At 47.7% G+C, this 15,325-nt stretch overlaps 2 protein-coding genes across 5 annotated transcripts; one reads left to right on the top strand and one right to left on the bottom strand.

The window, feature by feature from the left end:
- The first annotated feature begins 544 nt into the window (after positions 1-544).
- Positions 545-9,779, top strand: qpctla (glutaminyl-peptide cyclotransferase-like a). Its single transcript, XM_035384915.1, has 7 exons — positions 545-2,060; positions 3,138-3,284; positions 3,608-3,901; positions 5,288-5,449; positions 5,635-5,734; positions 6,140-6,256; positions 7,669-9,779. Exons 1-7 carry the CDS (start codon positions 1,851-1,853, stop codon positions 7,812-7,814), a joined length of 1,176 nt encoding a protein of 391 aa, XP_035240806.1. The 5' UTR covers positions 545-1,850; the 3' UTR covers positions 7,815-9,779.
- A 257-nt stretch (positions 9,780-10,036) lies between these two features.
- six9 (SIX homeobox 9) lies at positions 10,037-15,294 on the bottom strand. Of its 4 annotated transcripts, none has more exons than XM_035384916.1 (3): positions 12,867-15,294; positions 11,002-11,165; positions 10,037-10,646 (listed from the first exon to the last, which is right to left on the bottom strand). In XM_035384916.1, exons 1-3 carry the CDS (start codon positions 13,248-13,250, stop codon positions 10,451-10,453), a joined length of 744 nt encoding a protein of 247 aa, XP_035240807.1. In that variant the 5' UTR covers positions 13,251-15,294; the 3' UTR covers positions 10,037-10,450. The 4 variants fall into 4 exon arrangements, with proteins under 4 accessions (XP_035240807.1, XP_035240811.1, XP_035240809.1 ...); XM_035384920.1 differs by having other exon boundaries at positions 10,480-10,646; positions 11,002-11,151; XM_035384918.1 differs by lacking the exon at positions 10,037-10,646 and adding an exon at positions 10,663-10,815 and having other exon boundaries at positions 11,002-11,151.
- Between the last annotated feature and the right edge of the window lie 31 nt (positions 15,295-15,325).

A 15,325-nucleotide genomic window follows, 5' to 3' on the forward strand; every position in this document is an offset into this window, starting at 1 on the left:
ATTGATCTGCTACCTGTCAAGTGAATGGTAATATTACATAAGATTATAAAAATGTATCTAGCATAAGAATTTAGATGCAATTTAAGTTTATTATATTAATGATTATTGATATTATTAATTTCCATTGGTATAATTGCCATTTATGTTGCCATGAATGTAGGCGAATTTATTAATAACATTTTAATTCATTTTATTAAAATCTAAAATACTATTTTTAAATTATATTTTGTTTGGTAGACAAAAGAAATGCAGACCTATGAAACACTGCATGGATCACAATTCACTGGTGAATCTTTGAGATTGGTATTTACTTCACTTCATATCTGGCTTGTTTATAAAACAAATATTACGTTTCTCTGGCTACGAGTTTGTATTACCATGTCTGACTTGACCAAAACGTCTGATTTTTAATAGCCAGATGTGCAGCCACCTTGAAGTTTGGTGTACCTTAATACTGGTAGTACGCACTCCCTATAGTTTGTCAGACAAATTTGAGAATAAATCGTACGTTTTCGGCTGTCTCCGAAAATCACGTGATAGCATCACATGTGTCGCTTCGAAGTCCCAACTGCTCCTGAACTGGTTCAAGTTGCAGGAGCTGAGTCCGTTTTGTTAGCATGTCAAGAATGGGTGTTTCTAAGAGATGTAGCGGATAGTGTTGGACATAGACATATATTGGACCCTGACTGCGGAAATGGAAACAGGCGTTGCTGCGAACGATGAATTGCATTCCCAGTTATGTCAGGGTGGTCGGTATTGTGTTAGCTAGCCAGCAGAGTGCTACGGAACTCACTTGTTAGTATGGATAATGGCTAGCTTGTAATCAGGAGGTCGCGGCCACGCTTAGCTTTAACGTTAGCCATCATATGCCATCATATCCAGTTGTAAGCATTATATAAATTTTACTAGTCTATTTACATTGTTGTTCGTAATATCTGCGGTTACTAGCATTCCGCCATGGCCCGAAACACAAAGTATAATGATAATAGCAACGTAGCGGCTACCATAACAAATTATATTTGCTAACCAGTTTGCTTCAGTAACTTTGTGTCATGCGTAACGTTGTCGTAAAGGCGCGTGATGTAGATCATGCCTGTTTCAGAGTAGGCATGTAAACCACATGCAGCATTTCTGTGCTATCTGCCGTAGCCTAATGGCTCCATTTATTGACAGTTTTATTGGCCAATATTATTTTAACTGCAAAAAGTAAAGTAGCAGGGGGTCGCAACCTAACTGACATTAGCAACCAGAAGTGGGTGGAATAGCTTTCGTCTTATAGTGCCGTTAGCCTACGTGTGAAATATTTGTTCTACAAAAGCAGTGACATTTTCGACCGAAGGACGATTTTGTAGCCACCTAGGTAATTGGCTCGGACCGACGACAGAACACTGCAACCGGAAAGAACTAGAGAAGTTTGAATTCTGCAGAATAGTTACTATGTAGCTAAAGTTACAAAAGTGTCAAGGGACACGTAATGAATGGACAGTGTGTTGTGTTTTTTCATTTACCGTAATGTACATCACGGAATAGAAAGACGATTTCAAACCAAAGTTCAGAACTCGCTAGTCAAGGTTACAAGAAAATCCTGAAAATTGACATGCATGTGACATATCCGGAAAATTCAGCGAAGTTAATTTACCTTGTGGCAAATAATCTGAAGTAAAAGTTACTGGATAACTATATGCTAGCTAGCGAAGTAGTTGATCTCGTTTTTATCGATCTGTTTCTTAACGACGTGTTACAGATGCACACGTAGAACAAAGATTAGGCTGAGCTTCGAAGCGGCTAACCGTGGCGAGAGGGCGTCTTTGGTTCCTGGCCGCCGATAACCTTGCAAATTAAATGTAAAAATGTCGAAAGGGAGAAGGTACAGGGCGGCTCCTGCCAACAACGGCGGGGGGCTTTCCGTCTGTGACCAGGTGTGGAAACCTCGGCCACGCGTGCTGTTGTGTTGCCTGTGTGTGGTCCTTTCCGTGACGCTGCTGTTGGGGATTTACTTGTCCAACGACACGATCGGTACAAACGTGCGTGTCCACTCTGCAGACCTTACAAAAGAAAAGGTATGATTGTAACTCGGACATCAGTGTTGTTTTGAACTTCTGTGGCACGGAAAGAATTCCCAGGATTTCTGTTGTGTACATCTGAAGATTTCAAGTCCAGTCATACATTCTGTTTAGTGGGTCTGTCTTACTGCCATGAATATACTGCTATGTTATGAAATTAATACAAAGTAATTTACTACGAACTTAATGCTCGGTATATTGTTCAATTTTTGGTGGTATTTTAAATTGAAAATGTAAGAAATAGGCTATTCTTTGAGTCTGTTTTAATGTTATTTGGGAAATATATTATTAAATCTGACATTATTCATATCATGGAATGTCCACACAAACTGCTCTGTTTGGTGGTTATATTACAGGTAATTACTGCCCTGACTACTGCCTGTAAAAGTAATTATTGTTGTACTCATATAAAAGTAAATATATATTGGTCTCAATATTCAATATTGCACCAGTTTGTATGACAGATGGTCATGTATATGCATATTCAATAGGTAGGTGTCCAGTCATTTTAGATTGCTTGTGGGTGGAATCTGACAGTCAGTGATTATAATAGCAATTTGTATTGCACACCACTTTGTTTTGGATGTTATGAAGGAGCTGTAATTATGTCACAATAATCCTGTCTTTCTTCTCTCACTCCCTCTGTGGTCTCTGTCCCTCTTTCTTCCATATCCCCTCTCCATCCTTTTCTGTCTCACACACCTCATTCTAACCTTTCATCCTCTCCTATCCATCTCGTCCTCTCGATCCCACCCTTCTCTCTCTCCCGTCTTCCCCCTCTCTCTCCTTATCTTTCCCCATCTTCTCCCACCACTCTCTGCTTTGCTGTGTCTTTCCCTCTCCTCTGCCGACCACTCCCTCCCCCTTCCTCCTCTCTCTCCTCCCTCTCTCTCCCCCCTCTCCCTCTCTCTCCCTCGCCCCTCTCTCTCCCCCTCCTCTTCTCACCCTCCCTCTCCCCCTCTCTCTCCCTCCCCTCTCCCCTCTCCCCCTCACTCTCCCTCCCCTCTCCCCTCTCCCCTGTCTCTCCCCTCTCTCCCTCTCCCTCCCTCCCCCCCCCCCTCTCCCTCGCTCCAGTTGTCTCATAAGCCCAGTAAGCTGTCCTCGGCGCAGGTGCGGCGGCTGGCATCTCGGGTGGATCGGGGGCGGCTGTGGGAGGCTCACCTGCGGCCCATCCTGGTGGAGCGCTTGCCGGGCACGGCGGGCAGCCAGGCCGTGCGCCAGGTGAGAGAGCAGCATGGCCGCCCACTTCACAGCCTCACCGGGCGCAAGGCCGTCAGGGTCCCGTTCAGCTGCACAGACGGCCGTTTGTGATTAATATGTTGGAATTCCTTCTACAAGCTTTCATTTAAAAAAGATAATCGCAATAAAATAATAGATAGACAGTTTATATTTGCATAAGAAGAACATGGGCTGTACATAGAATAATGAAATGAATGAAAGAACAACGCTCAGGTGAAAACTTCCAGAACCTGCTCTCTCTCTTCTCACTCCTTTTCTCTGTCTTTTCACACCCTCCCTCTCTCTTCTTCCCCTTCCTCGTTCAGCACATCTCCTCTCAGCTGGGTTCCCTGTCCGCCGGCTGGTCTGTGGAGGTGGACTCCTTCCCGTCGCCCACCCCTCGCGGTCAGGTGACCTTCTCCAACATCCTGGCCGTGCTGGACCCCCAGGCCCCCCGCCGGCTGGTGCTGGCCTGCCACTATGACTCCAAGTCCCTCCCGCCGCCCCCCGACGACCCGCAGCGGGTCTTTTTGGGGGCCAGTGACTCGGCTGTCCCCTGCGCCATGATGCTGGAGCTGGTCACCGCCCTGGACGTGCAGCTCAAAGCCCTCTCACAGCAGGTGGGGACGGCGCTGCAGGACACACCCCCTAGCAACGGTTGTCAGACGTGAGATTAGGAGACTTGAGCATTAACTCAGATTCAGCTCTGTAAGGATCCAGTGTGGCACCAGCGTAGTGTAATGGTTAGGGGACTGGGCTTGCAACTCTTGAGGTTGCAGGTTTGATTCCCACTGATATTGTACCCTTGAGCAAGGTACTTGAATTGCTTCAGTAAATATTGAGCTCTATAAATGGATTCTTGGTAAAAAGAATGTAAGCTGTGTAAGTTGCTCTGGATAAGAGTGTGTTTTAATTGCCGAAAATGTAATGTAATGCCACTTAAGGGGAGGAGACTGGCTTCAGACTGGCTGGTAGCCAGTTTTACATAAAAAAAAGAAAAGATTGGCTTTCATTCCACTTGCTTGCAGAAATAGCCATTGTGCCATGAACTGGGCCTTGTTAAATTTCAGTGGGGCAGGCCATTATCCCTTGATGTGAGTTTCTAGTTAAAGAGGAAGATTTGAATAGCATTTGCCAGTGACTGCTAGTGTTTGAAGTATATTGAATTCACATTTATAGACCGCTGTCCCTGTTGTTCACTGAACTAGATTATATTGTGGAAATGTAATAAACATTCTTGCTGTTTTTTTATTTGTCTGGCCCTCCTAGTTCTTACTTAGACAGAGTATTTGATCAGTGTTTCGTGTGTCGCTATTGTTCGAATGCTGGCCAGCCATTGTCTGTTAGCGCTGTTGAGCTTGAGACTAGTTCCAGCTGGCTGATGTGTTGCCCCTGCAGGCTGATTTGAGTACTGCGCACATAAGGGGGAAAAACAACAAAAAAAGAAATTTTTTGCGCAACTTTAGGGAAGGGTGGTGTCTATAACTCATACATTGAGAGCCGTTAGGTGTTTTAGATTGAGCAAGTGGAAAAAAAGGAGGAATGGCTAGAAAAGAAAGGAGCTGGAAGGATTAACAGGAAGAAAAGCAGCTGGGAGAGAGGAAGGGAAAGAGTAAGTGGACACGGCAGAGAGCCAGAAGTAAAGAAGAAAGAACTGAGGTACTAGATGCCTCTTCCTGTCTGCAGAGGGTCTCTCCGGGGAAAATGCCAAGCTCAGCTCTCTGGAGATTTGGCCTGTAATATGTACAGACTGTTCTGATTGGCCAGTTCTCCTGAACTATGCAGATGTGCAGGTGTTCATACTGAGGCAGAGACATTTCACCAGGCTGAATTGCTGCTTTGCTGCTTGCACTCAAAGAAACCAACACAAAACTACAGACCCAGATCCTCTGTGTCATATAAAAGACAATAAAGGGAATTTTTGGTGGCTTGTCCTGTTATCTTACTTAAATCTTTCTGTGACCATGAGCCCCTGTCCATCTCTCTCTCTCTCTCTCTCTCTGTAGAAGGCTCCAGTGACTCTCCAGCTGGTGTTTTTTGACGGTGAGGAGGCGTTTGAGGAGTGGACGGCCACAGACTCCCTGTACGGCTCTCGCCACCTGGCTGAGCTCATGGCCCACACTCCCTACCCGCCTGGGTCCCCCCACAACACACTGCTGCAGGCTGTGGTGAGGACCTGTGTGTGAGCGTGTGTGAGCGTGTGTGTGTGTGCGTGCGTGTGTGCGTGCGTGTGTGTGCGTGTGCATGTTTGTGCGTGTGCTTGCGTGTGTGCGTGTGTGAGCATGTGTGAGCATGTTTGTGCGTGTGTGTGTGCTGTAGGCTCACTCACTTGTCCTCCTGTTTTTGCACTCAGGACCTCTTTGTTCTGCTGGACCTAATCGGTGGTGTAGACCCGCTGTTTGTCAATCACTTCGATAACACCGCCCGCTGGTTCGACCGCCTCATCGCCGCCGGTGAGTGACCTCCATCAAACGTGCATTTTATTTTTTATTCTCTTCAAGATTATTGTATCGTTTTGTGGCTTTTTGTCCAAGTGCTTGCACCATAGACGCATGTATAAATAAAACGAGGGATCTGTTCTCAGTGAGGGAGAGAATAGAAGGTGGGAAAAGACAGGAAGCTGAAAGAGGGGAAGATGGAGAGCCTCCCTCTCTGGTGCTGAAGCAGCTGTCTGGAGAACCAGAGCTGGTCTGCTTTTGTAACTTTGTAGCTTAAATCTGTTTGTATCTCATCCCAATGTTTCACCACTCTCTTCCCTTGTTTTTTCTTTCTCTCTCCCTCCCTCTCTCTCTTTCTCTCTCCCCCTCCCTCTCTCTCTCTTTCTTTCTCTCTCTCTCTCTCTCGCCCCCCCCCCCCAGAAAAGAGACTGCACAAGCTGGGCCTGCTCTCCTCCCACCCCAGTGAGCAGAGCTACTTCAGGAAGGACTTTTACCTGGGCCCTGTTCAGGACGACCACATGCCTTTCCTACAGAGGGGTGAGGGCCCTGCCACTGACACGAGCATCTACTGACACGCACACAGGCACACTCACATGAGCACACACATACAGACGCACGGACATGAGCACACACTTGCATTGACTCAGTTCAGTGACCTAAAAATGCACTGATGCAGGCATATGCTGACAGAAATGGACCCCAAGTTGCACTAACACAAGTGAAGTTTCACAGAGAGATTCACTGCCACAAACGCACAGTGACAGACAGATGTTTATCATTAACCATTTGGACCGTACGGTCACGCAGGTGTTACAACACTGGAGTGGTCCCTGAAGCGTACGGTCACACCAGCGTGATTAGAACATCTGTCTACAAATGACGCATTTGTGAGCATTTATTTGTTTATGCTGATGTCTTCACTTGCTCAGAAGTGGCAACTGTTAAGAGTTGGAAAAACCATACTAGGCTATACAGTTAGATAATGTTAGACTGTTAACAAAGCTGTCAAAATGAGCTAACTACAGGCTGGCAGAAAGCAGAACGCACAGTAAACAATCCAAGAGCGGTTATAGTTTACAATGCATCACATCACGGGTAAACGCACCAGTGATCAACATGATCACTAAACACTCTATTCGTGCAGTAATATTTTTTTGGGGTTCTGCCATCTCGTTTTTCTGCATTCAACCAAAGATGATAAATAATAGAGATGCTCCACTTGCCCCCACCATATAAATGATATAGCAAATACATACATTTTCACCACACAAAGCATTAGCTGACATTTGATTTTTTTGTAGATACAAATGGAATAGACAGTGCAGGTAGTTACCTAAGTCAGACATCGTGCCTGTCACACACTGAGAGCTACTGTGTCTAGTGTTGCTGTATGTGTATATATCGAACTGAATGATATTGTCAGATATGCAATGCAGGCAAAATTGAAGATGAAGTTAGGCTTTAAAAAAAAGAACAACTGTAGCTGCTAAAAATAGTGCATCTCCATTCAGAGCAGTGTAGGGTGAATGTGGCCAGTATGTACATTCACTGATGTGGGGGCAGTTTGGTCATTTCCCCAATAATGGGTAAGCTTATGATTATTATTATTATTATTATTACAGTAGGCCTCATTATCAGCACTCCATATCAAGGGCAACTTGTACCGTGCGAAGGCCAGTGTGATGTAACAGTTGAATTCTGGAACAGCTGGTGCACACACAGAAAAAACTCAGGCTGTGCGGCCATAGGAAATATTTTAGAACTTCAGGGATAAGGGGGATAATGTAATTGATTCAGGGTCAGTGTTGGCACTGCTTACAGGGTGTTAGTGGTGACCAGCGCCATTGGAGCAGTGTTTTATATGTGATCATGGTTTAAAGGCGAGACTCAGACACGTTGTGTGTTTAATGGCGCTGACACACGTGCATGCTTCCCCGCCACTCGCGCAGGAGTCCCAGTGCTGCACATCATCACCACGCCCTTCCCCTCCTTCTGGCACACGCTGGACGACACCGAGGAGAACATGCACCCCCCCACCGTGGAGAACCTCACCAAAATCCTGGCTGTCTTCCTGGCCGAGTACCTGGGCCTGTGAGCACACCGCACCCCGAAACCGCAGCCCCCCGCACCCCCGAACGCAACATTAACCGACCTCTCCTGTCTCGCCCGGCAGAACCGCATACAACCGCGTATGCTCACTCAACTCACCCCTCCCTGCTCACCCCACACCCAGCCACTGGTCACCTGAGAGAGCCACCCCCCACACCGAGGGGCCTGGGGCGTGGAACATTGGGTTATTGTATAAAGGGGCACAGACGAGGGATTATGGGCTGGAAACCGTCACACCCAGCGTTGCCTGGCAACAGGAAATGACCAGCACCCCTCCCCCTCCTCAATACCACACAGTTGACGCTTACATACGCCCTGGAGGCGTGGCACGTCTGCTGCAGACACCAGCAGCTCCATACCCCCTCAGGACCTGGGAGGGGCCCCTCTGTGAAAACGAGAGAACTCGGAAACTCGCTGCCTTCTGAGCCGCCACCTGTTGTTTGTCTGTTACGGCGCTTATCTTCGGTCACCGTGGAAACGTTCAAGGCTGCTGCCGTCTGTGTGTCATGATGCCAATTGCCAGCCAAATGCATTTTAACCAGGACAGCCCCGGAGGTGCGAAGGAGAAACCATATCAATGTTCCAATTTCCCATTGGTTAATTGGATCAAGAGTCTTAGAGACATTGACCAGCAAGATGCGTATGTATATGAGAGTTATGATACCGGACTACGGTAATCCAAAAGCGTTCTGTTTTCTTACGTCATTACAGTGCAATAGTTGACTGAGCCCAGAGCTTTAGCGGTACGCTAGGAACTGTTTGTCCTTTACATGGACCCTCAGGAATGGCCATCAACTTGAAGCCTTCAAAACGAAATGTGAATGTGTCCATATTTAATCTTCATTTACAAAATCAGGAGGTAATGATATTAATGAAAACCATTGCTACCTTGCCTAAAACCCTACACTGGTGGTTTGGGGTCTCCCACTAGTCATTCCAAAACACAGTGATGTCACACAGAAGTAGTGATGTCATAAAGGTTTTTATGTGTGGGGTTTTTTCAGCTTCAGATGGTAGCTTAACTCTGCTATAGTTGCTTTTTTGCCTTAGCTGTGTGTAGCATGAGAATTTGTTGAAGACTGCAGGTTGTTCCAGAAACCATACTGACAAATCTTGTGACAGCTTGGAATTATTGGCATGTTGACACAGCCTCTTGCTCCACCCACTCACATACACGCATAGCTCATGGTGTGGGGTAGCTTTTGCCACTTTAGCTAGCATCTGTTAATTCCACCTGTCGTTGCCTTAAATGGTACCTTGGACTGTTTTCTGAAATAATGCTTAGTAAACATTTACCTTGTAAATGGTGGATGAATATAATTAGGTTATTCTTAATTTTTTTTAAAAACAAACAGTGTTCTGAAAACCGTTGCTAGGCAATGTGTTCCAATGGATACGCCAAGCCAAAGGTCCTTGCAAAGCTGATTTTCAGTGATAGTGCATTTGTCCTGGGTTTTAGTTTCTTTTACTGATCCTTGGTACCTTTCAAGGGACATGCAGCTGGCAGTGCATGAAGGACTTTAAATCCCAGTTTGTTAAACACACAGCATAGGCTCCAGTGAAATGAATGGCTATTGAATGGAGCTGTAAGGATCCCAGGTCTGGGAGTAAAATCCTGCTGCACTATTTGCAAATGGGGAAAGATCCCCTGGAACAAGCACTAAGGAATCCAGACCCCCTGGAACATGCACTAGGGGAGCCAGGCCCCCTGGAACATGCACTAGGGGAGCCAGACCCCCTGGAACATGCTCTAAGGAATCCAGACAGCCTGGAACATGCTTTAAGGGAGCCAGACCCCCTGGAATGTGCACTTAGGAGAGCTGCTTAGTCTTTGCTGAACTGCTTGCACCTCTGGCTGTGTTGGGTTTGGCCTGCTTTGCACCCAAGATAGGCAAGCCCCAAAACTAGCCTCTGCCACAGCGCAGCATTTAATAAACTTGGCAGAAAGTGATGCGTGTTTGACCTTGTTTTTTTCAGTCATCCTGTCATGCATTCCCCTACCTATAAGCGCCCATTGGATAACTGTACCTGTGTGTGCATGTGTTTACATTTCTTCAAAAGCACGAGCACTGAACAGGAAGCCCCACGTCTCTGGGACTGCTCTCCCCATGTGCCCTGGATTGGCACAGATCGTCACATTTTGAATGAACCTATGCAGAGAATTCAGAAAGAACATTATGGTAAAGAATAGAAGCCCTCACTCCAAACTGCAGTCTGACGTTTTTAATTGGGGACCAGACAGAAATGGAAACATTTCAGAAAAACATTCTATGGCACAGAATAAAGAAAGACGCGTCTGTGCCGCACAGTGCTTAACAGTAACAGAAATGTAGTGGTTAAATCTCCAGGTAGAGAGCTTCCCACCTGCAGCCAGCACATGAAATCAGTGACCGTAAAACAGGAGCTTCAGCTGCCCTCAGGGATTAGTGGCCAGAGCATCCTGTTCTCTTGCGCTTCTAAAAGCCCATACATGTATTTATGCTGACGGTGATAGTTACAGTATAAAAAATATTGCCAAAAAAAAACCGTCTCGCCGAGGACCTAATCCAATCAAAACCCAACAAAGCCCTTATAACCAATCAGGTTCTAGTTAAGCTGGTCTCAGTGGGTGTCCACAGGGCCTCAGAACTGGTACCCGCCCTGCAGGATGGTGGGGGCACAATGGGAATTGTTAGGGTGAGGATGGGGGTATGGGCAGGGGTAAGGGGTGCTGGGGCTCCCTGGAGGTGAAAGGTCATCATCCGAGCTGGGGAACGCTGTGCTGTGCAGAGTCCCATCTGAGCACAAAAACCGGGGTACGCTGGACTCTTCCCCCTCCCTGACGGAGAGAGCATTTTAAACGGAGAGGCATGTTTGAGGTGAGGTGGATTGTTTCATGGTTTCCTCAGCAGAGGGCAGTATAAGCCAGGAGCTGTGAAGGAGGCTGGCACGTTGCCAGGCCGAGAGAAGAAGATGGAAGTGGGGAGGGCGGGAAAATCATGCAGCTGCTGCAGCAAGAAGAAGAGAAAATGAACAAAAGATGAGGAGGCTGCGAAAAAAGAGACAAAGACGGAAAGATCAGGTGAAGTTGGAAAGTTCTCAAACTGGTGAGTCCCAGACAGACCGAAGAGAGGCGCAGAGAAAAAAGGTGAGGTGCAGAGCAAGCTGACCCAGCCCGGCGACCCAGCCCTCACCTGTCCGGACCCTGGGCGGCCCGGTCCCTCTGGCGCCGGTTCTTGAACCAGTTGCTGACCTGCGTGGCGGTGAGGCCCGTGGCCGCAGCCAGGTCCCTCTTCTCCCGCGGCGACGGGTACGGCTTGTGGCAGTACCACTCCCTCAGCACGCTGCGCGACTTCTCCTGCACACACACGCGCACGTGCACAAACACACGTACCGATACACACACGCACGCGCACAAACACACGCGCACGAACACACACACGCACACGCACAAACACACACACGCACGCGCACAAACACACACACGTACGCATACGAGCACGAGCACACACACACGTACGCATACACGCACGCACGCGCACAAACACACACGTACGCATACACGCACACACACACGCACACACACACACACACACACACACACACGTACGCATACACACACACGCACGCGCACAAACACACACGCACACACACGCGCACGAGCACACACACGTACGCATACACACGCACGCGCACAAACACACACGCACACACACACGCGCACAAACACACACGCACACGTACGCATACACACACGCACGCGCACAAACACACACACGTACGCATACACACACGCACGCGCACAAACACACACACGTACGCATACACACACGAGCACGCACACAAACACACACACGCACGCACACAAACACACGCACGCACACAAACACACGCACGAGCACACGGACACACAGGCACGCACACGAACACACACACGTGCGCATACACACGCGCACGAGCACACACACACACGTACACACACGCACGCACACGAACACACACACGTACGCATACACACACGCACGCACACGAACACACACACATACGCATACACGCACGTGCACGAGCACACACACACGGACACACAGGCACATGCAGTGCAGCCGGAGTTGGGTGAATAGGGTAACTTATTCATCCATTTGTTCTATAGCATAAGTTTGCTTATTATAGTGCAACATGCCTCTAATGTGCCTTATTTGGCAGATGCAAAGCAACTTTGCCCAGGCTAATACGACATGGCAGCAGACTGAAGAAACTACAGAGAAGCTACAGTTACTAAATGGGCATTAAAGTTGAAAAATTCCCCTTAAAAGCAAATCCATAGCAGACCAAATATTATATTTATTTCCCCCTAAAACCCACGCTTCTCCCCAGATTCCTCTCAGCCCTCCCATCTCAGCCCGAAAACCCCAGTAATGTTCATCTTTGCTGATCAGAAGCACATGGGTCTACTTACAGTGCTACTCAAATCTGGCCCTCCAGGCCAGTAGTACTACTGGTTTTCCTTTCTGCTTGAGTTAATTGATCGATTAATGCCACTGACTAGCCAGAGCTTTAACTCACCTGGTGTCCCAGGTTGGAATCAGTGCTGATTAGAGGGGAAGAGTGAAAACCAGCTGCACTACTGGCCTCGTGGGCTAGATTTGAGTATCCGTGGTCTACTATGTGGTGCGCCACTGTATCAGACATAGAGCTTAATTTTTAACTCATCTCTAGCAGCAGAGAGGTTGAGTATAATATAAAGCTGACTATCTGAATCCCAGAATGCTTCACTGTCAGGCCAAAAATGATTTTTGCTGTCGTGTTATGGTGTACTTTCACCCAGTAGACACAAGTAAATTCCTTTAATTTATTTACCATTTTAAAAGAATCAGCTATTTTCACCAATACAATTCTTTCAAATTATTGTACATGTTTGTTGAAAATTCTCTGGGATTTTACATGTAAGGAGTTAAAAGTATTTAAAGTGCATACTTGCTCTAGTTTTGGGTCAGAGCCCACAGTGATACTGGTGCAATGCAAGGCAATGCGGCGTCCTTGCCATTGGCTCACACCTTACCTTAAAGCAGTAGCTGGTCTCCTCTCCATCCCAGATGGTGCGGGGCAGGGGGAACTTGCGACGGACGCGGTACTTCCCCACGGCCCCCAGGGGGCGCCCGCGCTGCTGCTCGGCCTCCAGGTAGTGCGCGCGGAGCCAGAGCTGCTGCAGGAGAGGGTGGCTGCGCGGGGAGAAGGGGAACCCGCGCAGGAGAGCGTAGAGCTCGGGGAAGCGGCCCTGGTGGAAGGCCACCGCCGCCCGGGCCTTCAGCACGCTCTCCTGGCCCTGCAGCCCCGGCCAGGAGGGCAAGGAGCTCAGGAAGGAGGCCAGCCGCTCCACGCTGCCGCCCTGCAGGAGTACCTCGCACACGCACGCCACCTGCTCCGGAGAGAAGCTGGACGTCATGGCTACGCCTCTTCCCCCACGCCCCCCCACCCCCGTAGACAGAACGCTGGGGTTTGGGCCAGGAGCGACTCCTCAGTAGTTCCAGGTGCTGAGTTCAGAATCCTCAGTCAGGGAAGTAAGATTTATCCCAGCAGCCCACAGGTCCCACAGGGGTTTCTAGATGGGGTTTGCCACCTCTGGGTGCCCGAAACTTCCTTTGGACAGCTCACTGTTCCCCTCCCCCGAGCCCGGCGTCTCGTCACTCACTTCCTGTCCTAAATGCAGGTACAGTGTGAAGTAGCACGCACTCTGCTGTTCCGCAGCCCCCAAAACTCACTCCCAGCAGGAAGCAGAGAGCAAGAGCCCTCTGCAGCCTTCAGCTCTCCCACTTCCACAGCAGAATGGACAGTCACGCAAAGAAAAAAATAATAATGTCATGAAAATATAACCCAAAAATGATTTAGAAACGAGTTTCTTAGAGCTCCGGCTGATTGGCCGAGTGCAGGGGTCTTTGGGTCTCTCCTTCAGAGGAGGCTCGGGTTCATTCGCTCCGCTGCCCGGGCTGCGTGTGTGTCAGCAGGTTCCTGCTGGTGTGTGTTAACGAGAGCATGTGCATCAGCGCGCGGAACCGCCTGACACGCCCAGACACAGCACAACTCGCAGGTAACTCGAGCGCATAGGGGCTGGAACAACACCCACTCATCCACACCATGCCAAATCCCTGCCCCTCCACACACACTCAGACACCTACACAAAACTGTGTATATACAGGGACACACACACCATGCCAAATCCCTGCCCCTCCACATACACTCAGACACCTACACAAAACTGTGTATATACAGGGGGACACACACACCATGCCAAATCCCTGCCCCTCCACACACTCCGACACCTACACAACACTGTATATACAGGGGGACACACACACCATGCCAAATCCCTGCCCCTCCACACACTCAGACACCGACACAACACTGTATATACAGGGACGCGCACACACACGCGGTCGCTTGTGGACCAGTGCTTTTCCGTTTTATTCTCAGTCGTCCATAACAAATGCATGGTGGTGTTCTACAAACACAAATATGCATACATTTGAATCTGAAAGTGGTCTAATTTCCTATTCAAATTAAAGGATTGGAAGCTAGGAGTCTAAGATTTGATACTGCAACTTTTGCTAACGCCTGTTGTGTCCATCCATTTGAGAACCAGAGAAGCAAGATTAATGTGACCGCTTTTAATGAAAACTCACAACACAGACATTAAAAATGTTTAAAGGTTCATTTAAAATGTTTATTACAATGTCATAAAATGGTTTATAAAAATAAAATACCTTTGAGTAAAAAAAAAAAAAGAAAATAGAAAATTGAGGTGTTTTCACCATAGAACACCTTTCCTCTTTCCTCAAAATGAATCCCTTTATTAAAAGTGAAATAGAAAACTTTGGTTAAACAGCTGGAGGTTTCATGTGTCGGTGCGCGTGAGAAAAGGAAGAGAGAGAGCGAGAATGAGCAAGAGTGCACATGAGAAAGGTAGATGGTGGCATACTCAAACAAAAGGTAAATTCACAAATGCCATTCAAACAAAATGGGGAAAAAAACGTCCAAACCCCCACAGGAACGCGAGCGCACAGGGCAGACACAGCCGTAACAGATTCTCTCTTCCTTTTGCAGCAAATAAACCAGCAAGGATGGGATGCCATGAGGCACAGAAGCTCATGTCTATGGTCTCCCAATCAAGTCCAAGAGCCCTGGGGCATGGGAGACCCACTCATACACTTATCAATACAAAAAAATACAATATGCATTTCACAAAGATACAACTTAAACCTTTGGCAAACATCCTACAAGTGTTAATGTCCTATTTAGAGTATATATGCATATAAAATGTATACGTTTCCATAGAAAATTAGTTGACCTTACAACAGAGAATGAACAAGGTGTCCGGGGAAAAAAAAGTCAATACTAAGGGTTTGTGTGGTGATCCCGTTGGGATTAGAGTATTTTAGAAAGCGAAATCGCACGTGGAGGAAGCTGAAAATGAAACTGCAGTCATCAGGCTACAGGCCAAAACACTTCCCTGCGAAGACACTT

The sequence above is a fragment of the Anguilla anguilla genome, chromosome 12, assembly GCF_013347855.1.
Source record: "Anguilla anguilla isolate fAngAng1 chromosome 12, fAngAng1.pri, whole genome shotgun sequence".
Lineage (NCBI taxonomy): Eukaryota > Metazoa > Chordata > Actinopteri > Anguilliformes > Anguillidae > Anguilla > Anguilla anguilla.